This window comes from Solanum dulcamara, chromosome 4 (genome assembly GCF_947179165.1).
Source record: "Solanum dulcamara chromosome 4, daSolDulc1.2, whole genome shotgun sequence".
In the NCBI taxonomy this organism is placed as follows: Eukaryota; Viridiplantae; Streptophyta; class Magnoliopsida; order Solanales; family Solanaceae; genus Solanum; species Solanum dulcamara.
This window is the reverse complement of record NC_077240.1, coordinates 5,564,991-5,590,469: the sequence shown is the minus strand read 5'-3', so window position 1 is coordinate 5,590,469 and position 25,479 is coordinate 5,564,991. Positions and strand designations below refer to the sequence as shown.

Below are 25,479 nucleotides of genomic sequence, written 5' to 3'. Positions count from 1 at the left end.
AGGGGGCCTCTCTCGGGAAAGATGGCCCAATTTCTCTTCTTTCTTTTTGATTTCAACTTTCTTTTGTTTTTGGATGAATGAATTTAGGTATCGAAGTTTGACTGTTTGACACTCTCGGGAACGGATGACCTGAACCCTCTTCCTCCGGTAAGAGCTATCTAACCTCTGTTGAATTTGGTCACGTAGATCTTCTATTTCACCGGAATTTGTTGATTGCTCCGTATGAATTTACAATGGAAAAACTCATGTTCGTTGTAAGATTACTGAAGAAAAGGTCGTGATTAAGATAGCTGTCATTTCAAAGTCAATCTTTGGGTACCGGCTTGAGCAGCCGAAATATTGATACTGGAAAATTGGGGATCTTGAAAATTCCATAACATCTTGGAAGATTCACAAGGAGATCAAGACATCTACATACTGCACTTGCATACTTTAGATTAAAAAATAATGTAAGACTTCTTTTTGTAGAAACTTTTGAGATTTTGAAGTGAAATAGTATAATTATTCAATGAAATTTGAGTAAAGAGATAAAATATATAATCAAATAAAAACAAAGTAATTATCTTAAACAAAAGGAAGAAGAAAGAATAAAATGAGGGAAAAAACATGAAGCATGACCTTCAATTAGAAAAATTTTGAACCCACTAAACCATCTAGCCAAAGAATTTTCTTGATTTATAGTGTATTCAAATAAGGATATATACACTATTTCCAGAATTTAACCTATAGAAAAAATCAAAATTTTCTGACGAACCCACTTGACCCTATGTGGGTCCACCCCTGTTGGCAAGGCTGGGACTTTGGGGAGTAGTGGTTTAGGAATCTCAGGGAGGGGCGTCTCTAGAGGGTGGCGTACAGTCGCTCCAATTATGTTGCCATGAATGAAGAATAAATTGAGAAACGCAAGTAGTAAAAGAGAGTATAGGTGGTAATGCTGAGCCATTTTTCTGCAAATCTTAGAAGGTTAAAGAATAATTAATGTGTATAGACTTAATGTAATTCAGATGTGGTATTGGCTTTAAGTCTGTTGCTACATATAGGTTTTAAAAATGCATGCAAGGACTTCAGGATTTTGTTTGTTAAGTAAACGAAAGGGTCCCTCCGTAACCCCAGTCATCAATAATATCAAATAAATCATATTTGTTTATCTCTGGGCTATAGTCATAGTGATCCTCCTATTCAACTACTTCGACCATTTCCAAGTACCTCATATCTTTTTCGGGTAGTCCGGACCTGTGTAGTTGAACTTCTCATCCACTTAGCTTCTAGTTGGTACCTCAAAAGTCAATCTGGATGACCGAATTACAAAATAGTGTAAACTTATCACAAACACATAGGTTATGCTGGAAACCTGATAAAAATCTTTTACTTATTACTCCTTCCGGAAAAAAAATGATTTTTTGGGGGGTGTTACACCACTAAAATTAGCTAATGACATTAATTAAATGGTAATTTGTCAACATTTGAAAAAATCAGTAATGATGAATGTAATTTTGGAAAAAAATACTAACTAATACTCCCTCTATTCCATATTAAATGAATTTTTGAGGGATTTTTCATTATTCAAAATAATTGAATTGTTCAAAGTACAAAATAGATGTTTAAAACTTTTTTCATATTTTTCCTTTCATTTATTGAAGTTTTATATTTTCTAGAAGATAAATCACACTACTTACAAAGTTATATTTATGATTTTACAAAGGTCAATAGTGGAAAATATGATTCAAATTATTTTCTTGAATATTTTTCATATATGTGCATTACCTCACAAATTCACTTAATATGAAATGGAGGGAGTACATCTTTGGACTTTAACTGTAGAAAAAGTGTCAGGAATTCATTTATTTTGGACAGGAGAAGCTGATTTCATTTTCTTGAAAAGAGAAAAGTCTTGGATTCACATTATACTGCAAATGTCTGTACAATTCTCCAGGAAATGAAGAAAAAAGTTAATAGCTGAAAGAATAGCATAACATCAGATTCATATAAAAGGACTGTTGCATTGCATACAGGGCCGATTTAGGTAAGGACGAAGGAAATCGGACATCTTCATCCGAAATTTTATTAAATAAATACATATATGTAAAATAATTTATTTCATTATAAATAAAAACAAATGACACCACTTCCCACAGACTTTGCCAGCAAAATGGTTACTCAGTAACTGCAATCTTTTATTTTAAAATTTTAAGAGTTTTTACTGCTTAATAAAAAAGTGATGTCTGGTTGAATCGTTACGAGTTTCTACCTTTTGTAAGAAAAATTAAACTAAATCAGCTAGCCACATCAACTTTTGTTGTATAAAAGGGACAATAAATAACTGTAAACGCTACTCAGATTCAATTATTTGATCACCACATATAAAACCTGAGCTATGGAAACTATTGGCTACAATTACTTGAGACTTGTCTGTGGCTTTCTCGTCGATGAAGTTGATTAAGATCATTTGTGAAATCGAATGAATCATAAGTTTTTTATTGTTGTTTTGTGTTTCTACCTTAAAAAAGATAATACTATTAATATGAATATACTTAAGCATGAAGCATAAGTTGTTCTCATCTTTCTTTCAGAGCAGGCAAAATAGAGGTAATTGAATCCATTTAATATGCATTAGGATAAACGAAACAAAAAGCAAAAAATAGCTAGATCATCAACGCAGTTCTACACTTAAATAGGCTAATTCATCCTATATTCCATACCCATGGAGGAAATTGGTTACTATAAATTAGGATAGAAGAAACCGAGAGGGAAAGAGTGTACAAATAAGGATTGAGCAAAAACAGAGCTTGCCAATGATACGAACTAAATCAAAATAACATAGATCATAGCTTATTTATAACGAAGTAAATAAAACACTCATATAGTATAATGACACGTCAAACATGGTACATCCAATTCAAATACTACTATAAAAGAATTACAATTTCTACTCCTAGCAGAAAGTGTCCAATACTATCTCCATGTCACGGCTCAGGTCGCAAACTTCATAGACTGAGATGGAAATCGCAAAACATCAGTTGGGTACTTTCTAATAGAGTGAAAGTAGCATATAATTTACTCAAGGAGTAGCTGGTTTGTATGGTGGAGAAAGTGAAGGAAGAGTTGGTTTAGGCAATTCTGAAATTTCAGGCTTTGGCATAGTTGGGACTTTTAGCTTTGGAAGCTCCGGGACTTTTGGCTTTGGTAGTTCTGGAATTTCAGGCTTTGGCATAGTTGGGACTTCTGGCTTTGGAAGTTCTGAGACTTTTAGCTTTGGAAGCTCTGGAATTTTAGGCTTTGGTAGTTCTGGAATTTCAGGCTTTGGCATAGTTGGAATTTCTGGCTTTGGAAGTTCTGGGGCTTTTGGCTTTGGTAGTTCTGGGATCTCAGGCTTTGGCATAGCCGGAGGAAGCTCAATCTTTGGTGCTGTTGGGATTTCTGGCTTTTTCAAGGGAGGAAACTCGTGTTTTGGTATTGTTGGAATCTCAGGCTTTGGCACAATAGGAATCTCGGGTTTTGGTATAGTTGAGATCTTAGGCTTTGGCAAAGTTGATAATTCAGGCTTTGCAATAGTTGGGATTTCAGGCTTTTTCATAGGTGGAGGAATCTGATCAGTCTTTGGTGCTGCTGGGACTTCTAGTTGTTTCAAGGAAGGAAACTCGAGTTTTGGTATTGTTGGAATCTCAGGCTTTTGTAAAGTCGGTAACTCAGGCTTTGACATAGCTGGCAATCTTAGGCTTTGGCAAAGTTGGTAACTCAGGCTTCGGGACAGTAGGTAGCTCGGGCTTTGGAACAGCGGGGATCTCAGGCTTTGGTATGGTTGGAAGCTCAGGCTTCGGCACATTGGGGATTTCAAGCTTTGGCAAGACTGGAACTTTCGGGAGTTCTGGTTTGGGTATCTCAGGGAGGGGCGTTTCTAGGAGGTGGCGTGCAGCTGCACCAGTTAGGTTTCCATAAATGAAGAATAAATTGAGAAATGCAAGTAGTAAGAGGGAGGATAGGTTGTAATGCTGACCCATTTTTCGCATATCGTAGCAGAAGCGAAAAGAAGAATAATGTGTAAGACTCAATGTGATTGGGATGTGGCATTGGATTTAATTCTGTTGCTTTATATAGGTTTTAAGAACGCAATTACAAGGACTATCAGAATTTTGTTTGTTAGCCACGGACCTGAGTAGTTGAATTCCTCATCAAACTAAATTACAGCTTATAGTGTGTGGTACTTGAAAAGTCAATGTAGATGACCTAAATTACATAATAGTCAAAACCTGTCATAAGCATATAAGTTATGCTGGCAACCTGATAAGAATTTTTAGCTTAGCTGATTTCATTTCTTTGAAAAGAGAAAAAAGTATTCATTTTTTAACGCAAATCTTCATTCTGGTGTGTACATAATAACTCGACAACACTGACAAAAACTACCAAATATCAAAATAGAGAAGTGATTACTTTGGAGTTTCTTTCGAGATTTAAGATTAATGTTTTTTTCTGGTTAACATCACCATTAGAAGATGCAACATGAGCAAATGGGTGACAAAGTGGGTATAATCGAATAATTACCTTATTATTCACATATTAGCCATTTCGGTCATCTCTATAGTCTAAACTAGCTATTAATTAGAATTGTAACACAAAATAACTTCCTTTCTCGATCATAGTTGTTTGGTCCTTGTTATTTTCTCTACAAATAAAAAGAGAGGTAGGCAAAAGAGTGACACCTCAAGTCAATCGAATCAAAAGCAGACAATTGCTGGAGTTTACATAAACATAACCTAAAGATGATGGCTTTAACTTGGTACACATTATACTCTGCTATTCTGCATAATAATGGTAGAGTATTGCAAGTGAAACACTTTTGACAGTTTATACAAGTTTCCAAGAAATGAAAAAAAGTTAATAGCTGAAAGAATAACAAATCTGATTAATATGAAAGGACTGCTGCATTGCATACGGGGCGGATTTACGTAGGATGAAGGATGTCATCGGACCTCTTCATCCAGAATTTATCAAATAAAATACAATATTTCATGATTAAATAAAACGAATGACACCACTTCCCAAAGGTTGCCTGTTGGTTCGCTTGCAAAGCACCTAACTTTGCCAGTAAACTTCAGACAGTTAGTACTTCAATCTTTCTTTTTAAAACTTTTGAATTTTACTGCTTGAACACATCAACTTTTGTGTATGAACGGACGCTACTTGGATTCAATTATTTCACCACATATAAAATCCTAATTTTGAAAACTACTCGCTCCAATTACTTGAGACTTGGCGATCTGCTTTCTCGGTGATGAAGTTGATTAAGATCGATTTGTGAAATCAAATGAATGGTGATTTTTTAAGTGGTTGTTTGGGGTTTTTACCTTAGACACTATTTTTAATGCGACTATTATGATTAGAAAAATATTTATACTGTCGTGAATACATTTTAAAAATGAAAACTCGTCGAAGAAAATCATAGTAATATTTTTAATATGATGTCGTCACAATATTTGTTCTTTGTTAGCTCCTTTAAATATAGACACCACTTACAAAAAATGTTGCTTATGCCACAGATTCATGTAGCTTTGGAACGCTGGAATTTCAGGTTTGGTATAGTTAATACTTCAGGTATTGGTATAATATAGGATTTCAGGCTTTGGTAAGGCTGGAATATTTGGGGATCCTGGCTTAAGAATCTCAGGGGATGGCGGCTCGTGTAGTGCACCAGCTAACTGATCATGCATGAAGCATAAGTTGTTCTTATCATTCTTTTGGAGAAGGTGAAGCAGAGGTAACTGAATCCATTTTATGTGCATTAGGATGAATGAAACAAAAATTAGGAAAGCAAAACGGTGAGGGAAAGAATGGACAAACAACGATTCAGCAAAAACAGAGATGGCCAATAATAGGAACCAAACCAAAGTAACATAGATCAAAGCTTTATTACACTGTATATATAAAAAGTACATAAAACACTCATAGTATAATGACACGTCAAACATGATACATCCAATTCAAGTACTACTATAAAAGAATTACAAGTTCTACTCCTAGCAGAAAGTATCCAATACTATCTCCAGGTCGCAAACTTCATAAACTGAGATGGAAATCCCAAAACATCATTTGGGTACTTTCTAATAGATTGAAAGTAGCATATAATTTACTCAAGGAGTAGCCGGTTTGTACGGTGGAGAAAGTGAAGGAAGAGTTGGTTTAGGCAGTTCTGGAATTTCAGGCTTTGGCATAGTTGGAACTTTTATCTTTGGAAGCTCTGGGAGTTTTGGCTTTGGTAGTTCTGGAATTTCAGGCTTTGGCATGCTTGGGACTTCTGACTTTGGAAGCTCTGGGACTTTTGGCTTTGGTAATTCTGGAATTTCAGGCTTTGGCATAGTTGAAACTTTTAGCTTTGGAAGCTCTGGGAGTTTTGGCTTTGGTAGTTCTGGGATTTCAGGCTTTGGCATGCTTGGGACTTCTGGCTTTGGAAGCTCTGAGATTTTTGGCTTTGGTAGTTCTGGAATTTCAGGCTTTGGCAAAGTTGGAACTTTTAGCTTTGGAAGCTCCGGGAGTTTTGGCTTTGGTAGTTCTGGAATTTCAGGCTTTGGCATGCTTGGGACTTCTGGCTTTGGAAGCTCTGGGACTTTTGGCTTTGGTAGTTCTGGGATTTCAGGCTTTGGCATAGTTGGAACTTCAGGCTTTGGAAGCTCTGGGACTTTTGGCTTTGGTAGTTCTGGGATTTCAGGCTTTGGCATTGTTGGAACTTTTAGCTTTGGAAGTTCTGGGGCTTTTGGATTTGATAGTTCTGAAATTTCTGGCTTTGGCATAGATGGAATTTCTGGCTTTTTCATAGTCGGAGGAACCTCAGTCTTTGTCACTGCTGGGATTTCTGACTTTTTCAAGGGAGGAAACTCTAGTTTTGGCATTGCGGGAATCTCGGGCTTTGGCATAGTTGGGATCTCAGGCATCTTAGGCTTTGGCAAAGTTGGTAACTCGGGCTTCGGGAAAGTTGGTAGCTCGGGCTTTGGAATAGCGGGTATCTCTGGCTTTGGTATGGTTGGGAGCTCTGGCTTCGGCATAGTTGGGATTTCAGGCTTTGGCAAGGCTGGGACTTTCGGGAGTTGTGGTTTAGGTATCTCAGGGACAGGCGTCTCTAGAAGGTGACGTGCAGTCGCTCCAGTTATGTTGCCATGAATGAAGAATAAATTAAGAAATGCAAGTAGTAAAAGAGAAGATAGATGGTAATGCCGAGCCATTTTTCTGCAAATGTCAGAAGGTTAAAGAAGAATGAGTATATATGATTCGGATGTGGTATTGGCTTTAAGCCTGTTGCTTTATATAGGTTTTAAACAACAGGAATTGTAGGATTTTGTTTGTTACGCAAGGATCTGAGTAGTTGAATTTCTCATCAAACTAAATTACAGCTTATAGTTTGGTACTTAAAAAAGTCAATGTAGATTACCTAAATTACATAATAGTCTAAACCTGTCACAAGCATATTGGTTATTTATTTGAATAGAGAAAAAGCATTCAATTTTTACCGCAAATCTTCATTTGGGTGTGTACGTAATAACTCGATGACACCGACGAAAACTACCAAATGTCAAAACAGAAGGTGATTATGTACTTTAGAATTATTGTGTTTCTGGTTAACAACACCATTAGAGGATGCAAAATGATGGATGACAAGAAGTGGGTCACTTAAGTATGAGAAATTATGTAGCAAAATTATTCTATTTTAATTTATTTTATATCAATAAAATCACTCAATTTAAGGCTTTTCTCTTATAAAACCATTCAATTAAATTTGTCATAAAAAAAATATGACATGACAAAAAAATTATTCTTATATATCATATAAATATGAATCCCACAAATAAAAAGATTCATATCTTATACCCGACCAATATCTTACATATTAGAGAAAAATATGCTTTAAAATAAACAAGTAAAACTATTTCTAGTGATTGGAGTACTTTGGGGATAAAATATGGTGGTAAGTAGGGGTGTTTACGGTTTGGGTAAAAATCGATTCAAACCAAAAAATCAAATCAAATCGATCAAATAAACATATTTTTTTATTTTATTTGATTTGGTTTGGTTTTACATTTTTTAAAATCGATAATATTTGGTTTGGTTTTGGTTTCGTTCAAAAAAATCTAAGAAATAACCGAATCGAACCGACAAATTATATACATATTTTTTTATAAGTATATATACATAACATATATTTTTATGCAAAAAAATGCAGCACACTAATTTAAAATATTAAGTTATGATGCGTTTTTTATTTGTACAACCATATCATTAGCTTATGCATTATTCAGTAAGTTTATGTTGTTTAGTACATTAGATTAGCTAATAATATAAGCAGGAAGTTAAACATATTTAAAATTCTGGTATAAGAATTATAAGATCCAAAATGGCACGAAGACAATTTATTTTTCTCTTTTGAATGATTTGTTTCTTTTATTTTTGTGTATGGTTAATAACAAAATAACTGAACCATATCGAACCAAACCAAATTGAAACTGATAATAACCAAACCGATGGATGTATGTTTTATTTGATTTGGTTTGGTTTTAATAATTTTAAAATTGATTAAATTAGTTTAATTTTAATTTTGGCCAATAACCGATCCAAACCGACCCGTAAAAATCCCTAATGGTAAGTACAATGCAAGTACAATGGATGCGTCCAATAAATTCAATATTTTTGGATATCACATACTGAATTTAGTAAACTTATTATATAATGTATGGAATCATAGAAAATCAGTAGCTTTTGTCTAGATTATATATATATATATATATATATATATATATATATATATATATATATATATATATATATATATATATATATATATTATATTAATTTCATAATACCATAAGAATTCATAAATTTCAAATAATGTATTCGCCTCTGATCTAATCATGATTCCTCGATAATCAGAGGCGTGTCCAAGGGGTGTCATCGGTTTCACGTGAACCCATGCTTTTCTTCCGAGATCATATATATTAGTGTTATATTTTTAAAAAAAAATATTGAAATACAGATGTGTGAACCCACACTCGGAGTATATATCATTATGATGATTGGGGGCGCCTCTCTAAGTGAGATTACAAATTTGAATCTTATATCTATCTTGTTTTATTTTTTTCTAAAATTATGTAACACCTCTCTAAGTGGTTATTGATAGCACTTTTGATGTTATATATATATATATATATATATATATATATATATATTTCTTTAATCTTTCAAAAATTTCAAGTTTGTCACATTGGATATTCCTAATTTTTTAGCACTGTAATTTTTTATATATATAATTAAATCAAATGTGTATATTAAAACTAGTAGTACTAAATGATATATCATACAATTAATGGGTTCAGTCGATCTCATATCTTCAACATGAAAAATAACTATATATATAATTACTATTTTAATAGTTCGATAAGATTTAATTTTGAACCTATAATTTTAAAATTTTCATGGTTTTTAGTGATAAGAACCTAAATGTCAAATCGATCAAATTTATATTTTAGATCTATCTTTTTATAATACTGCACCTATCAATTCGAAATCCTTAATATGCGCGTCTGTTGGTAACTACCGTAGTATTTTTTTTACTTTTAATTTTCACTTATCAATTGTTTACCTTTCTAAAATTCCATAAATAACTTTTGATTTTTCCTGATCAATACAAGAAGTTACATGAATTTGAAGCAAAACTTTCTTAAAATATTAATAGACCTTTGTCACACTTTTTTTTTCTTTCTTACTACTCATTTTCTCCCTTTTGGTAACACTTACAAATTCTCAAAAAAAATTAAATCTCCTTCACTAAATTTGGAAGACACATAACCTATATCTCATTAGTAATTAAGATATTATAAAGTTTGAGGTTGATAACTCAACTTTATTCTTAGATTTTATATTTTTGCATTACTTAAGTATTCTTATTTGTAGTATCATCACAGAGTGTATTATAAATTCTATGATGATCATAGAATATTTAGTTTTCTCTAGCTCTTATTTTCTTCATGCTTGTTAATTAATAGAGGTTCGTTACCTCATTAGGATTAGTAAGATAAGGCCTAGCCCTCCTTGCTTTTCTCTTTGAGGTCCTTTTTCTTTATTAATAAAAATTAGTCTTACGCACACCTTGCCTAGTGGAATTGATTAAAAAAAATGAAAAATGGGTTCAAATATGATGAGTAATTAATTATATTGAATTTATAAAAAGTCGATGCCTGGTAGGATTGATCTGCCCTTCTACCTTTAATTTTGTGAGGAAAAACTAAACCAGTGAGCCACATCAACTTTTGTGCACGAAAGGGAAAATAAATAACTGTAAACGCTACTTGGATTCAATTATTTCACCACATGTAACACCCTAACATTGAAAACTATTCGATACAATTACTTGGGACTTGGCGTATATTGCTTTCTCGATGATAAAATTGATGAAGATCGATTTGTGAAATTAAATGAATGATGAGTTTTTTGAGTGTTTGTTAGGTGTTTTTAGCTTATACAGGAAAATATGTACTATTTCTAAAGACTATTATAATATAAAAAATAAAACAATACTATTATGAATATTGAAAAATGAGAACTCGTGGATAGATGACAATGACATTTGAGAAAATACAAAGATGGCAAATAATAGGAACTAAACCAAAGTAACATAGATCAAAGCTATATCACACTGTATATATTAGAAAGTACATGAAACACTCATATAGTATAATGACACGTCAAACATGGTACATCCAATTCAAATACTACTATAAAAGAATTATAATTTCTACTCCTAGCGGAAAGTATCCATTACTATCTCCAGGTCGCAAACTTCATAGACTGAGATTGAAATCGCAAAACATCAGTTGGGTACTTTCTAATAGAGTGAAAGTAGCAATAGAATTTACTCAAGGAGTAGCTGGTTTGTATGGTGGAGAAAGTGAAGGAAGAGTTGGTTTAGGCAGTTCTGGAATTTCAGGTTTTGGAATAGTTGGAACTTTTAGCTTTGGAAGCTCGGGGAGTTTTGGCTTTGGTAATTCTGGGATTTCAGGCTTTGGCATAGTTGGGACTTCTGGCTTTGGAAGTTCGGGGACTTTTGGCTTTGGTAGTTCTGGGATTTCAGGCTTCGGCGTAGTTGGTACTTCGGGCTTTGGAAGCTCTTGGACTTTTGGCTTAGGTAGTTCCGGGATTTCAGGCTTCGGCATTGTTGGAAATTTTAGCTTTGGAAGCTCTGGGGCTTTTGGCTTTGGTAGTTCTGGGATTTCAGGCTTTGGCGTAGTTGGTACTTCAGGCTTTGGAAGCTCAGGGACTTTTGGCTTTGGATGTTCTGGGACTTTTGGCTTTGGTAGTTCTGGGATTTTCGGCTTTGGCATAGCTGGGACTTCTGGCTTTGGAAGTTCTGGGACTTTTGATTTCGGTAGTTCTGGAATTTCTGGCTTTGGAATAGCTTGAATGTCATGCTTTGGCTCGCTGGGTAGCTCGGGCTTTGGTAAAGTTGGAACTTCAGGCTTTTTCATAGCCGGAGGAACCTCAGTCTTTGGTACTGCTGGGATTTCTGACTTTTTCAAAGGAGGAAACTCTAGTTTTGGCATTGCGGGAATCTCGGGCTTTGGCATAGTAGGAAGCTCAGGTTTTGGCATAGTTGGGATCTCAGGCATCTTAGGCTTTGGCAAAGTTGGTAACTCAGGCTTAGGGAAAGTTGGTAGCTCAGGCTTTGGAACAGCGGGAATCTCCGGCTTTGGTATGGTTGGAAGCTCAGGCTTCGGCACAGTTGGGATTTCAAGCTTTGGCAAGGCTGGAACCTTCAGTAAATCTGGTTTAGGTATCTCAGGAACGGGCGTCTCTAGGAGGTGGCGTGCAGTCGCACCACTTATGCTTCCATGAATGAAGAATATATTGAGAAATGCAAGCAGTAAGAGGGAGGATATGTGGTAATGTTGAGCCATTTTTCTGCAGATCGTAGAAGCTAAAAGAAAGAATAATGTGTATAAGAGTGGATGATTCAGATGTGGCATTGGCTTCAAATCTGTTGCTTTATATAGGTTTTTAAGAATGCATGCAACAGGGACTTTTAGGATTTACCTGAGTAGTTGAACTTCTCATCAACTTAGCTTATAGTCTGGTACGGTACTTGAAAAGTCAATGTGGATGACCTAAATTACATAATAGTCTAAACCTGTCACAAGCATACACGTTAGCTGATTTCATTTCTTTGACACTGACAAAAACTACCAAATGTCAAAACAGGAAGGTGTTTCATTCCAACTTTAGGATTAATGTTTTCTTGTTAACATCACTATTAGAGGAAATGGGTGACAAGAAGTGAGTGTAATAATCGAATAATTACCTTATTGTTCACATCAAGTCTATTGAATCTAAAAGAGACAATTGCCTGAGTTTATGGAGCATAAACTAACGAAATGGCTATAACTTGGTACACATTAATATTCTCTGCTCCACATAAAAATGGTGGAATATTGCAAGTGAAACACTTGTGACAGTTTATACAATATTCCAAGAAATGAATAAAAGTCAATAGCTGAAAGAATAGCATATCGACCTCACACTTGACAGTTTGCGTCACATTTAGCCTTTCAGCAAAGGAAACAATGAAATTTGTATTACTTTACTAATAGGTTGATACAAAAAACATAAATAGAAATAGAGGCTTGATTATCCACTCGAGAATTCTTGATTATCCAAAGATCCCAGTTTTCAATAGAGGCTTGATTATCCACTCGAGAATTCTTCCATAATCATGGGTTCACTTCTCAATGATAGAGTATATAATCATTGTAGCCGCCCTGAAGTATCAACTCCTATTTGTGCCTCTGTTTTTTAGTCCATGGAACGTTAGCAACTTCACCAACAAGCAGTTGATTGTTTCCTGGGAATAGAAATATGTTTATTACTTCAGTAATCAAAGAAATGAAAAAGGGAAAAAAGACATTCAAAGGTCGCGGTTAATGAAAACATAATTAAGGCAATATAAGTGCACCCTCTTTACCGGCTCATAAAGTAGATTTATGAGATGGTCACACAATTTAACATGGTACCAAAGCAGGTGGAGGTGTTCTTCTTTCAAGTCTCACCACAACCTATTGTCAAAACAAAATAAAAGAAATCACGGTGGCTCCTGAAAAAGAATCAAGTCCCACATGACGGGACATGTTGAAGATACAATTAAATAAATATAAGTGTATAATGCCTTGGGCCGCTCCACCCATTGCCTTTTGGGTTGGAAACATATTCTTTCATATGGTATCATATTCAAACTTTTGGTAAATCAGTCTTCACAACTGTTTCTCTCTATCTACAGATTCTACACTATGCTTTGGGAAATATCCTTCTACAGACCATCATCCCGTCATGCCACTCTAGGCTTCTCTCTTCCCTCAGTCTGCTTCATATCCACTTCAGCCTTCGTGGGAAAAAAAAACAACAACAACAACATACCCAGTGGGATCCCACAAGTGGGGTCTGGGGAGGGGAGGGTGTACGCAGACCTTACCACTACCTCATAGAGATAGAGAGGCTATTTCCAAAAGACCCTCGGCTCAAAAGACACATTCCCAAGTGGATACAGTATAACTGAAACATAAATAGAATGAAAAGGAGATTATAACTTCTCACAGAGGTTGCATCGCTGGTTAAAACTGAGGCGGGAAACAGCAACTTTAGTAACTTTAGACTTTCCAATTACACCCAACTCCAACTGAACCAAGTTGGAAGTGATATAAGAACTTATCAGAACAAAACTAAGTTCATATCTGCATTTGCACACAATGGTTGTGGGGAGTCACCTGAAAACACGTAAATAGAAGAGAAAATCTGGCCAACCTTCAATTTGCATCATCTACCATGCTCATTAAGTCATAATTGTCTACACAGCTCCTGCGACCAATGACGAGTGTGTTCTCTACCTGCATTGAAATGAAATCGAAGTTGAAAAATCCTTTAACCATCATTTTAGCTGGAAAAACAAACCAAACACTACAATTCACTTCCTGACAACCAGCTCCAAAACAAGAGCTCATGCAAACAAACAAGGAAAACAAAGAGAAGTATATAATACGAGAATTTGAATAGGAACCTCATGCAACCTCATTGTTGATGAATAAAAGTTTAATTCTCGTCACAAATTTCCGTCGACCATAATTAATGTGATCCCAATTTCACATAGAAGTTGTAACTGTAAATCCATTTCACAAGTTCAACGAATTCCAATCCATAAATCATTTATAGATCTCCAAATAATCTTGCTGCAACATCATGCTAAATATAAATTGAGAGATTACATGTTGCACCAAATACCATTCTCCTAAACAATTAAAGGATATAAGATCTGCACGTTGTTACTGTATGAAGGTGACAGGAATGCAGAATCTTTAAAAAAAAATAAAAAAAAGGAAGTTCAAGAAAGTAGCATGTCGGAAATTTAATGGGGACAAGTCTTACTCACTTTAAGAGAATTAACACCAAAATTGACGAGCTGAATTTGCCACCAACAGACCATTTGGCACTGTAAGAAAGGAAACAAAATATATGTACTGAAAATGCAACCCAAAATGTGTACATCCTTGGCAACATAAAACATGATTATCAACAAGGATCAAAGGCAAATATTAGGAACAGCTAGTTGTTGTTCATAACGACTAAAGAGGCACTGGACTTGCCAAACTGTGAATTGCAGAGGCTTCACCTGGTTAAAAGCTTCTATAGTTGGACACATGTGAGAGTCCACACAAGCAAGCATGACAAACTTCCCTTCAAATTGTACGTTGAAACTTCAGCACTAAGCTATGAAATTAAGGTGAATTACTGACTGAGAGTTTGTGATTCAAGAAAATATATAACAGCTGCAGAAGAAAAGTTACCTTTGGTTCTTGGGAATATGCAAGATTTTGAAAATGTTCCAAATTTTGCCTAGTCCCAAAACAGCAACAAATTTGCCTAATTGAAACATAAATAGAAGCTATTTGGAAAATGTCCATAAGATAATTAAGACATGGAAGGAGAATTCACCCAAAAAATTAAGAGCATACATAACTTATTCAACATTCTAGGTGAACCAATTTACTTGGCCCACTTTCCTTCTTATCCATATTCACTTGACCCGTTTGCGTAAATGAAGAAAGCCACCGATCACTGAAATTGAGGTAAGTAAGAGTTATGCTGACAAAAGTTCCACTCTTTAATACCTTTTAAAGAACACCTTTCTGATGAGCTACTGCACTTTAATACATTTGAAGTATTAATCCTTTTCAAACCCTACTCTAACTTAACATCTTTCATTTGCATTTTCTTCAGTCTTTGTGTTGGCCAAAGGTCATCTGTTTGGGGATAGGAATGACTATCCACTTGGATTCAGAAATGTTTCTCAAAGTCCAAGCATATAGCAACTTATAGCTGAGATGCATACAGAATGCAAACCGGATCTAGCTGAAAATCTGGCAGGAAAAAATGTAAAGAAAAAGCATACAGGCAATGCAGCCCTTCAGCTATCCTGAACTGCTGGCTTTTTAAACTGCCAAGTCTGTTAGTACAAGTTAGACTAAAGTTTCTTTTAAGAAGCTGTTAATTTGGTTTCTAAGAAATAAAAACACGGGAGAGAGGAATGAACTGGATGTGGCAAATACAAAATGACCTTCCTTCTGTGCATTCTCTTCAAAGAATTGCTAATTCCAAGTATTTGTAATCAGGTTTAATTCATTTAATGGTGGTTATGGACAATGTCATTCAGCTCAGTCTCATGTTACCAACTTTAACAACTAAATTTTGCATGAAAAATGAGCAGAACACAGCAATCAGCTAAATTGCATTCAAGAATTTGAAACAAGTTTGAAAACCACAAGTCAATCTCGAACAGGGTATAAAATGTAAATCTCCTTAACTTAAAACCAGCACTAAAAGAGTGCTGAAATATGCAAAACAAAAGTTTTATCAGCCAGTCTCACACAAATCCTGGACGGAACTGATAAAGTCCCATATGCTCCCAGAATTGTCTATATACACCCATTTATCACCAGGAAGATAACAAACATAAGCAATTGTACTTAGTTCTGCTGAGAGACCCGGATCTGTTTTCAAAACACCTCTTCTTTCTCTCTTTCCACACAGTCCACCAGAAACTAGTAAGTATTGTTTACCATATCTTTTTTATCTTCTTGATCAAACCACTTAAACATCAGCTAGTCCTTGGCATTATCCACTTTACTGTGAATATATTTAGGTATATGTGCCACACCAGGGAGGTGACTGCAAAACGCGTGAAGATATAACTATTTTCTTCCATTCCCTTCTTGCAAAGATCGCACCTATTGGACATGTTTGGAGAACTAGGCAGCCTCTCAAAGTCACTTGTTTCACTTGGACTGCCTTTAGAGAGGCTTGCCTTACACAAGACAATCTCAGGAGGAAAGGAATAATTATCATCAACAGATGTTTCATGTGTAAGCAGGACAATGAAACAATAAACCATCTCTTTTTGCACTGAGCTGCAGCAGCTGGCATGAGGAAGCTTCAATGTTCAAAAGAATCTGAGAATGATCCCAGCAGTTATTTTTTGTATCTCTGGAAGGAGAGAAATAACAGATACTTTGATGGAATCTCAACTCCTCCTAGCACCCTCAAGGCTAGATGTTTAGAATGTTTATTCAGTTGGCACTTTCTTCCCCTGTAAACAATGTGGATAACTTTTTGAATTTTGTTAGCTCCATGTCTTTAGCTTAGTAGAATATTCAGGGAATTCTTTTGGCTGTTTCACAGTTTTAAGCCTAAGTTTGCTTCACGTTTTGTTGAAGCAGCTTCTTTTGCTCTCTTGTAACCTTACATCTTCTTGATGCTTTTCTAATATGATTTGATCACGTGATGTGAAGCCCTTCTCTGTAAATTCTCATGTCTCAAACAAACCTCATTTGCTGCCAACCAAAAGAAACATTGCACTTCGAACGGAGCCTTAGTTTTTCCGGATCTGTCTCCATGGCCATTTTTTCCTTGAACATTTTGTTATCAAAGCTTTTAAAAGATCCAAGACCAAGAATAGTAATCATGTATAAAGAGAAATGGGGCAAAAACTTGAAATATTGTATGCGGCAGACAAGTATCTTTTATTTAAATGGAAGCTCAGCATAAAAGATCAAAAAAATTATTCTAACAGATTGAAAAATGTCGATGTCATTTTCACAAGGGCAAAAAAAATCAAAAACTATATGAATCTATTTCTTGCAAGGGTTAAGATCCTGGACTCTTAGCTCCAAACAACCAACACGGAGACTTAAAAGCAATTGATTGCCTGACATAAGTAGATAAAAGACTTAGTTTCAAGCAAACAGAGTTCAAGATAAAGTTAAACTTATGCGGCAAAACTGGAGGGAAAAAAATAGGCAAACAAGGAACCTATTTGACCTTTTAAAAGATAGAAACATAGGACATTGAGGATAAATGATTTAAGCTATACAATAAGAAAAAAAAAGATTACTGATGCAGTATGGAGATTGGAGAAAAAAGCTGATTATTGCAATTACTTCAATGCAAACTAGCAATACATTAGCATTACAACGAAAACATCAAGGCCAATGCCTGAGTAGCTTTTCATCCCTTACTAAAACATACAAAAGAAAAAAGGAAGCTACAACTAGAACAAAAGGAGCGCCTTACTTCGCTAGGCAGCCTTAACCTTATCATCACCCACAGCATTGAGTATAGGAAGACTGCTTAGGAATTCATCAAGACCTTCAAAAAACTCAATCCCTTCAATGTTTCCATCCTCTCCCGTTCCAGCTCCATTGCCTTGGCCCATCCCAGGTGCAGGGGGCTCTTCAACCTCATTACTGAATTCCACATTCAAATCCAACTTCCCAACATCTTTTGTAACCCTTCCAGCTTGCCTTCTTGTGTTACTAGCAATTCCTCTCTTGCTTGACTGAGCTGATGTAACATTGGGCATTTCCACACCCCCTTGAGTCGCTGAAACATCTTGCACATCGTCACCAGCATTCCCTACAACATTCTTTCCCTTGTCAGATTTCTGTAGCTTGGCTTTCTTTCTCCTAATCCTTTTACTCTTCCGTTTCCCACTCTTTGCCTTCTTCGTCTTCTTATCACCCTTCCAATCCTCATCTGACTCCTCACTCGACTCTGATAATCCCAGAAACACATCCTCCTCATAATCATCAATATAAAACCTTGGAGCAGATGGCCTTCTTACACCCCCGTGTTTATTAAACATGGGTGCAAACGGAGTCCAGCTCGAAATATTGCCTTTGTATTTCTTAAATATCTCCAAGGAAAATCCTAAAGGCATAAATCCCCAACAACAGAAATAAGCTTCTTGTCCCTCTATAATTGGCGGAGGCGAGGCAATCTTTACAGCCTGAAATGCCCTCTTGCACTTTTGACACCTCAAAGTACAATCCACGTACTCTAAAGGATACTCATACATCAGATAACAATAAGGACATGCAGTCCAGAAACTAGGAACAGTATGACTTGACGCATCTGCACCTCTCTCTTTTCCCCTGACATTGTTCACATTGTTGTTACTAGTACTAACAGAATGATTTTGATTGTTCCCAAAGAAAACCTCATTGTTCACATTGTTGTGACTAGTATTAGCAGACTGATTTTGATTGCTCCCAAACAAACCCTCATTGTTCACAATTCTATTGGTACTAGCAGACTGATTTTGATTGTTCCCGAACAAACCCTCATTGTTCACAATTCTATTGGTACTAGCAGACTGATTTTGATTGTTCCCAAACAAACCCTCATTGTTCATATTTTTACTAATACTAGCAGAGTGATTTTGATTGTTCCCAAACAAACCCACATTGTTCACATTTTTACCAGTACTAGCAGAGTGATTTTGATTGTTCCCAAACAAACCCTCATTGTTCAAATTTCTACCAATACTAGCAGAGAAATTTTGATTGTTCGCCACCAAACCCTCATTTCTTTGTGGTGCCTGCTTATTACCTTGCTGATGTACAGAAGCTACTTCTTGTTGCTCTCTCCTCGACTCCATAGAAGCAACTCGATGTTGCCCTCTTGTCGACTCTACAGAAGCTACTTGGTGTTGCCCTCTAGTCGTCTCTACAAAAGCTAATTGTTGTTGCCCTCTTGTCGACTCTGCAAAAGCTACTTGCTGTGGCCCTCTTGCTGACTCTGCAAAAGCTACTTGCTGTTGCCCTCTTGTTGACTCTCCAAAAGCTACTTGATGTTGCCCTCTTGTGGAACTTGACCCAAAGGTAAACGGGTGTTGTTCTCTGTCCGGACTTAGCATAGTAGAGCTTACTGGCTGTGTTTGGTTTCTGCTCAGAAATGTTACCGGCTGCTGCTCTCTAGTCAAACTGGACACAGAAGTCATTGGCTGGGGTTGTTGTGGGTCTTGAAGAAATGTTACGGTCTGCCGCTCTCTGCTTGAACTCGGCACAGAACTTACCGGATGCGACTGTGGTTGACTCTGAAAAATCATAGAACTTTGTTGCATGAAACCAACTGGGTTATTAGCAGGCGGAGGAGGAGAAGATACAGGGTTAAGGTTAAGGAAAAACCCAATTTCTTTATCATAAACACTTCTCCTAAAAGCGTTTGAAAGAACAGACCAAGCATCAACAACAAGATGAAAAGCATGGTCAGAGAAAGGGAAATTGTTCTTCTGAGGGTTCAAGAGAAGAGCAAGACGACGGTACTGATTAGCGATGAGTTCAGAATCATGGGTTTGGTTCGAAGGGATTTGGAGAATAGAGTAGTAGTCAAGGTGTTGGTTGTTGATCCGCTTGTCGCCGGCGATTAGGGTGTCAACGATGGCTAGAATTTGGTCGGCGGGTAAAAGGGTCGGGTCGGATTCATGGGCCCGGGTCGCGAATGATTTGCTCCCAACTAGGTCACGGTTGGTCAATAGCTTCTCGGCGATTGATAACCACCGTATCGCCTCCGCTCTCGACGTATTTCCGGCGCCGTTCATGAAGAATGGATGTTCCATTTTTGAGTATTATTTTTTATTCAACTTTAGTTCAAAGTACTTTGTGGAAAAAGAAAGAAATTGAAGTGCAGAAGAAAGAAGAGAGAGAGAATGGAAGTGTATACCAGTACTATGAAGAAGTACAGGAGTTGGATGCAAAATGACATAAAGGGCACGTGTTTGTAGATTTTTTAAGATGAAAATAGGGTTAGATAAAAGGGTAAAAAAGGTAAATTAAAAACATGAATTTATTTACCCGTTGTGATTCTTTTCAATGAGATTTATTTGCTAAGAGTATTACTGTGCTTCATGGATTTAAAATATACCTAACTACTAAAAATAAACTGATTTTAATTAAGTTATAATTGTACTATCCAAGCTTCAATAGATTATTATTTACTTTAAATTTAAGTAGATAACTTAACAAATGAAATTGTAAAAGTATATATGAGTTAAATTTATTGCACTACAAACAGTTTGAACAATGAACGACTCACACGTGGCAGAGGTTAAGTAATGGAAAATAATTAAGGAGGAGAAAAATGTTTTTCTGTTTCTTCTTTTCCCTAATTGTCTAGTGTGTGGTTAATATTAGTTTTTTCTAGAAAGAAAAAAAGTTTTGTATAGGTTGACTTTTTTCCAACTCTAGAAAAGTGAACAAATTTGCATGTCATCCGCCAACCATAACAGTTAGGAGTGTAAAAAAAGCGGAATAATGTTAAATTTGAAAAGATTAAAATAAATTCAATTAATAAGTAGATAAGTTATTGAATTCTCTATAAGTTATTTGAATTAAAACAGGCTAAAAAAATATTTATGACTCAAACACGTCAATTCTAGTTAAGTTTATTTTTTGTTTGTATTCTTATAATATGTTTAACTATCTAATAAAATTATCTTTATATTTATTATGGTTATTATCAAATACTAATGTAAACATTGTTTTAAAAATGTTTTGATAAGAATTTTTATAGGTCTATTTAGTTGCATAAGATGTACGAGTGTTTGGCAGGTGATTTGATTATATTTATAAATATGTCAAATCGTTATAAAATTATTAAAATATTAAGTATTGATTCTTAACAATTCGGTAATCGATTTGTACGTCAAGAAATTTTATTAAAATAATCACTCAAGCCTAATAAAGTTAAATAATATATGTGCAATATTTAGTGTTCAATATATTATCAACCTAAATATATCATCAATATTCAAAGTTAAATATGCATATCTACAAGGGGTCAAAATCATCTCCCCGAAGTTTGCTTTAAAAATCAAATTCCCCCAACTTTCTACAATAATCATTCCCCCCCCCCCCCTTCTTTATCCCATAAAATGTCTATTTTATCCTTGATTTTATATCTTCCATCACCTATTTATACAAATAAAAATAATAGGTAATATAATAGCTTTTAAATATATTTTAAAAATAATACAAAAAATTAATAAAAATAAAGGCATATACTATAAAAAAATTAAAAGATTATCTATTTGTATTGTAAGTAATTTTTAATTTTTTAATTTAAAAAATACTTCATTATTGTCAAACAAAAATCGTTTATCTATTCAGACATTTAAAAATAAGAGAAAATTGAAACATGCATTTATATACATATACATATTAAATGCACGTAATATTAAAATAATAATCATAAATTTTAACGACAAACTGATAAAAAAATTATTCTACTTATAATTTTAATATGCTTAAATAAAAATCTATAAATACTTAGATTAAGAAAGATAAATAGTATACATTAGAGTTTTGATTATTATTAAAATATTCACTTTTGACTCTACTCATTTATTTCATTATAGAACGTCAATAATTTATATATTCAAGTTTTTTCGAATAGAAAGAATAATTTTTGTTTTTTAATAGAAAATTTGTTACCTAGAATAAAAAACAAAAATTCATGATTTTAAAGAAGTAAAAAAAAAAAGACAAAGGTTGATAATATAAAGGAGTAAAATAGGCATTTTGAAAAATTAATTAGGATAAAGGGAGGAATATGATTATTGTTGAAAGTTGTGGGGGGGGGAGTTTGATTTTTAAAGCAAACTTCGTGGGGAAAACGATTTTGACCATATCTATAAATCATAAATTAAAAAAAAAACATATAAATTAAGTCATAAGTTTCAACAACACTTTAAATCTAAAACATGAGTCCAAGTTAAGTCCTGAATTCCAGAAATTCAAAATAAAAATCACATCTCGAAAATTAAATTCAAACATGATATTAATAGTTCATATTCAAGTCGGTAAGACAATAGCTGATAACTATTCAATTCATACACGTTTCGTGCAATTCAAACACACTCACCACGAAATCTAAAGAAGATAACCTCAATGTATCGTGAATGGTAACCACCAACAAGACCATAATGAATGTGGAACCCTTTCTCTAGCGGCCTCTTGGCTTCTTTCCTTACAATCAGTCCAGGCCAGTAGCTGCATCTTAGTGTGCACCATCTATCATCATCACTTTCTTCAAGCTTTTCATAGTTATTCCAAATAAGTGATCGAACTTGGGAAATAATAAACCTTGAATAACATATAAGAATAAATATTAAAAAGTTACAAAGAAAGAAATATACGTAATATATTCCTAATAAATAGCAAAACTTTGAAAAAATAGCCAACTTTAAAGCTTGGAGACAAAGATTGTATCTCAAAAATTAGGAAATATGTTTGAACTTCGCGACTAAGATAGTAAACTACGAAGTAAAAACTACAAATTTTTGACTGCGATGTACAAAATTTGTTTTTTACTCGTATCATTAGGAAGTGAACTTTGAAAAACTGAAGGTGAAATCTAAGAGAAATGAATCAAAACCTTCAGTCAAGTGTCTTTATAAACCTAAAGGTGAAATTGTAACTTAAGAGTAATTATTTTTGAATTATCAATTAAGAAAAAAATCTTAAAATGTAATGTATAAGTAGAAAAAAAAAAGTGTACACATATAAAATTTAATCCATTTGCTGCAAGAAATTTTTAGTGTAGTGACAAAAGTGGCTAGGGGAACGCGTGTTCATATAATAATTTTACATCTTGTAATGGTTGCATTTTATTATCAATATGACTTTCACTCGATCTTCCATTTATTCCTAATTATATATAATTAAATCAAGATATTTTCCTCTGTTTGAACGAAATTCAGTGGAACTTAGAAACATGAAAGATAAAGGGTTGGTTATGTCTTCAATCAGGCATTGGTTGCAAACTTGCAATCGTAAAATATTATGGAAAAATTATGCGAATTAACAAACATTATTAGTTTATTGTTTAATATAGCTATAGTTTCATATAATTATAAATCGCGGTTATAATTTAATAAAATTTGGTATTATACAATTCTGGAGGCTCATATACAAATCTAGAAGTGAATTTAAGGGTTCATATATAGATCTCTAAAGCAAATTTGTATTTTCTTTTGTATTTATATATTTCGAGGCTCATATACAAATCTGTGGGAACTCATATACAAATATCTAAAGGTTTGTTTTTGTTTACAAAGCGAATTTAGGAGCTCACATACTATCACTAAAGCAAATTTGTATTTGTATATTCAATCTATTTGAAAGTCCAATTAGTATAATGCATCGAAATATACAAACGAAAAAACTCAATTTGTATAATGCAACGAGATATACAAATGAAAATTGGCATAGCAATTGACACTATAGCTATGAAACGTAATTAGATAAACTATAGCTAAAAAGCCTAATTATATTTTAAGTCTTTGCTATTTTTAAAAATTCCTCAAATATTATTATGCGTCACAATATACTACTGAGTGGTGACTAGAAAGGCAATGGCTGAATAGTTTGAAGTTGAAGTTTCGGCCCACTGTAGATGATGCAAGGCCCATTACAGATTGATCCAAGCCCATTCTTTTCAAGTTTTTGCACATATTGGGTGATATTTAATTTTCCGCCCTCAAATATGATGGTCTTTATGGGCAGCCCGCTATACCAAAGCTTCTTCTATGATGATCTTTTGGATGGATCAAAATATCCTTATCTATGGCCGCATTCGCTTGACATAAGTTTAGAGAATTTTTATCTCTCGACATAATATTGGTAAGAATTAAGATATGTGACATAAGTTGTGTAGTATTTACATGACATAATTCACTTAGCATAAGTTCTGTAGGATTTTAGTTATGCTTTTTATAGCATAACTTATGTGGTTTGAAATTAAATTTTTACCTTGCTCGACATAATTTGTGTAGGAATTAGGTTATGCCTTTTATGACATAATTTGTGGGTTTTGAAATTGGACTTTTGCTTCGTTCGATATAAGTTCTATGAGAATTAAGTTATGTAACACGACATGATTTGTTAAACTTATTATGACATAATTTATGGAATATTATGATACAAAAATATAAACTTCCTAAATTTTTAGACATAGATGAAATCCAATAGTGCCAATATTAATCGGTCACTCTGAAGCAAAGTCTTATGGTCTGAAATTTTCATTTTAAAAATTTGTTAAGTAGTAAAATTGAAAATAACTTCAGCAGAAAAATATTGGGTCAATTTGTACTTTTGCCCCTGTTTTATGGTAGTCTTTAATTTTAGTGCCTTAAAATAAATAATTTTGTGGGACATAAGAATCTATATTTTCATAGCATAATATTCTACAATTTATGTCTGACACTCTTAAAAAACTTGTCCCTGGCTAGGCATGCCAAAAACAAATCTAAAGACCAACCTATTTGAAACACAAAAATTAAGAAGACCAATCGATTTAAATTGCAAACGTGTATTAAATGAAAAATATTCATTTTTAATATTTCTGTGATGCTAAATAGTAGTACTAAGTGCCTGTTTGGTTTAATTTATCTAAAACAGTTTATAAGTTAATTTCGATAAGCTAAGTAAAACAGACTCAATTATTTTGGGGGGCTTATTTTAAGCACAAAATAATTTTAATTTGACCAGTCAAACATTCAAAAAAGGAAAAAAGATCATATTTGCCCTTGTACTCTCATAAATAGGTTATATTTGCTCTTCGTTATACTTTTTCAACATATTTGCCCTTTCCATCAAATTTTAGGGTCATATTTGCCCTTCTACTCCTAAAAGGGGTCATATTAATCCTCATGTCATCAATATATTTGCCTTTGTATTCTCAAAAAGGGTCATATTTGCCCTTGTACTCTAAAATAAAGGTCATATTTACCCCTACGCAATCAAATCCTCATGTTCTACCTTAATTTTCTCATGTAATTTATAAGACACATTTTTTCAATTAAATATTTTAGTTCTTTTATTGGAAAAAATATATTAGCGCATTTATTAAATAAGTTATTATCTCATTCATTAAATAAATTAGTAAATTAATAGGGGGGGGGGGAATTCTGGGAGAATTCATATATCCAGATATGTTGTGGATCTTCTTGGACATATTTTTTAATAAATATTTAATAAATGGGCTAATAATTTATTTATCCGATACGTATTTTTCCCAATTAATTTACTAACTTATTTAATAAATGGGCGAATAGCTTATGTAATAAAT

At 34.1% G+C, this 25,479-nt stretch overlaps 4 protein-coding genes and 1 long non-coding RNA gene across 5 annotated transcripts; all 5 read right to left on the bottom strand.

Moving 5' to 3' along the window:
* Positions 1–2,796: 2,796 nt before the first annotated feature.
* On the bottom strand, positions 2,797–4,049 carry LOC129884563 (protein PELPK1-like). The gene has a single exon (XM_055958852.1). The coding sequence runs from the start codon at positions 3,821–3,823 to the stop codon at positions 3,059–3,061; it is 765 nt and encodes a 254-aa protein (XP_055814827.1). The 5' UTR covers positions 3,824–4,049; the 3' UTR covers positions 2,797–3,058.
* A 1,826-nt stretch (positions 4,050–5,875) lies between these two features.
* On the bottom strand, positions 5,876–7,255 carry LOC129884562 (protein PELPK1-like). The gene has a single exon (XM_055958851.1). The coding sequence runs from the start codon at positions 7,209–7,211 to the stop codon at positions 6,126–6,128; it is 1,086 nt and encodes a 361-aa protein (XP_055814826.1). The 5' UTR covers positions 7,212–7,255; the 3' UTR covers positions 5,876–6,125.
* A 3,273-nt stretch (positions 7,256–10,528) lies between these two features.
* Positions 10,529–12,005, bottom strand: LOC129884561 (protein PELPK1-like). The gene has a single exon (XM_055958850.1). The coding sequence runs from the start codon at positions 11,997–11,999 to the stop codon at positions 10,893–10,895; it is 1,107 nt and encodes a 368-aa protein (XP_055814825.1). The 5' UTR covers positions 12,000–12,005; the 3' UTR covers positions 10,529–10,892.
* Positions 12,006–12,451: 446 nt separating this feature from the next.
* Positions 12,452–15,002, bottom strand: LOC129884560 (uncharacterized). Its single transcript, XR_008765961.1, has 5 exons — positions 14,862–15,002; positions 14,687–14,784; positions 14,447–14,506; positions 12,992–13,907; positions 12,452–12,871 (listed from the first exon to the last, which is right to left on the bottom strand). It is a non-coding gene; the product is annotated as an uncharacterized LOC129884560 (long non-coding RNA).
* A 2,478-nt stretch (positions 15,003–17,480) lies between these two features.
* Positions 17,481–20,073, bottom strand: LOC129885728 (uncharacterized). The gene has a single exon (XM_055960118.1). It carries the CDS (start codon positions 19,967–19,969, stop codon positions 17,648–17,650), a length of 2,322 nt encoding a protein of 773 aa, XP_055816093.1. The 5' UTR covers positions 19,970–20,073; the 3' UTR covers positions 17,481–17,647.
* Between the last annotated feature and the right edge of the window lie 5,406 nt (positions 20,074–25,479).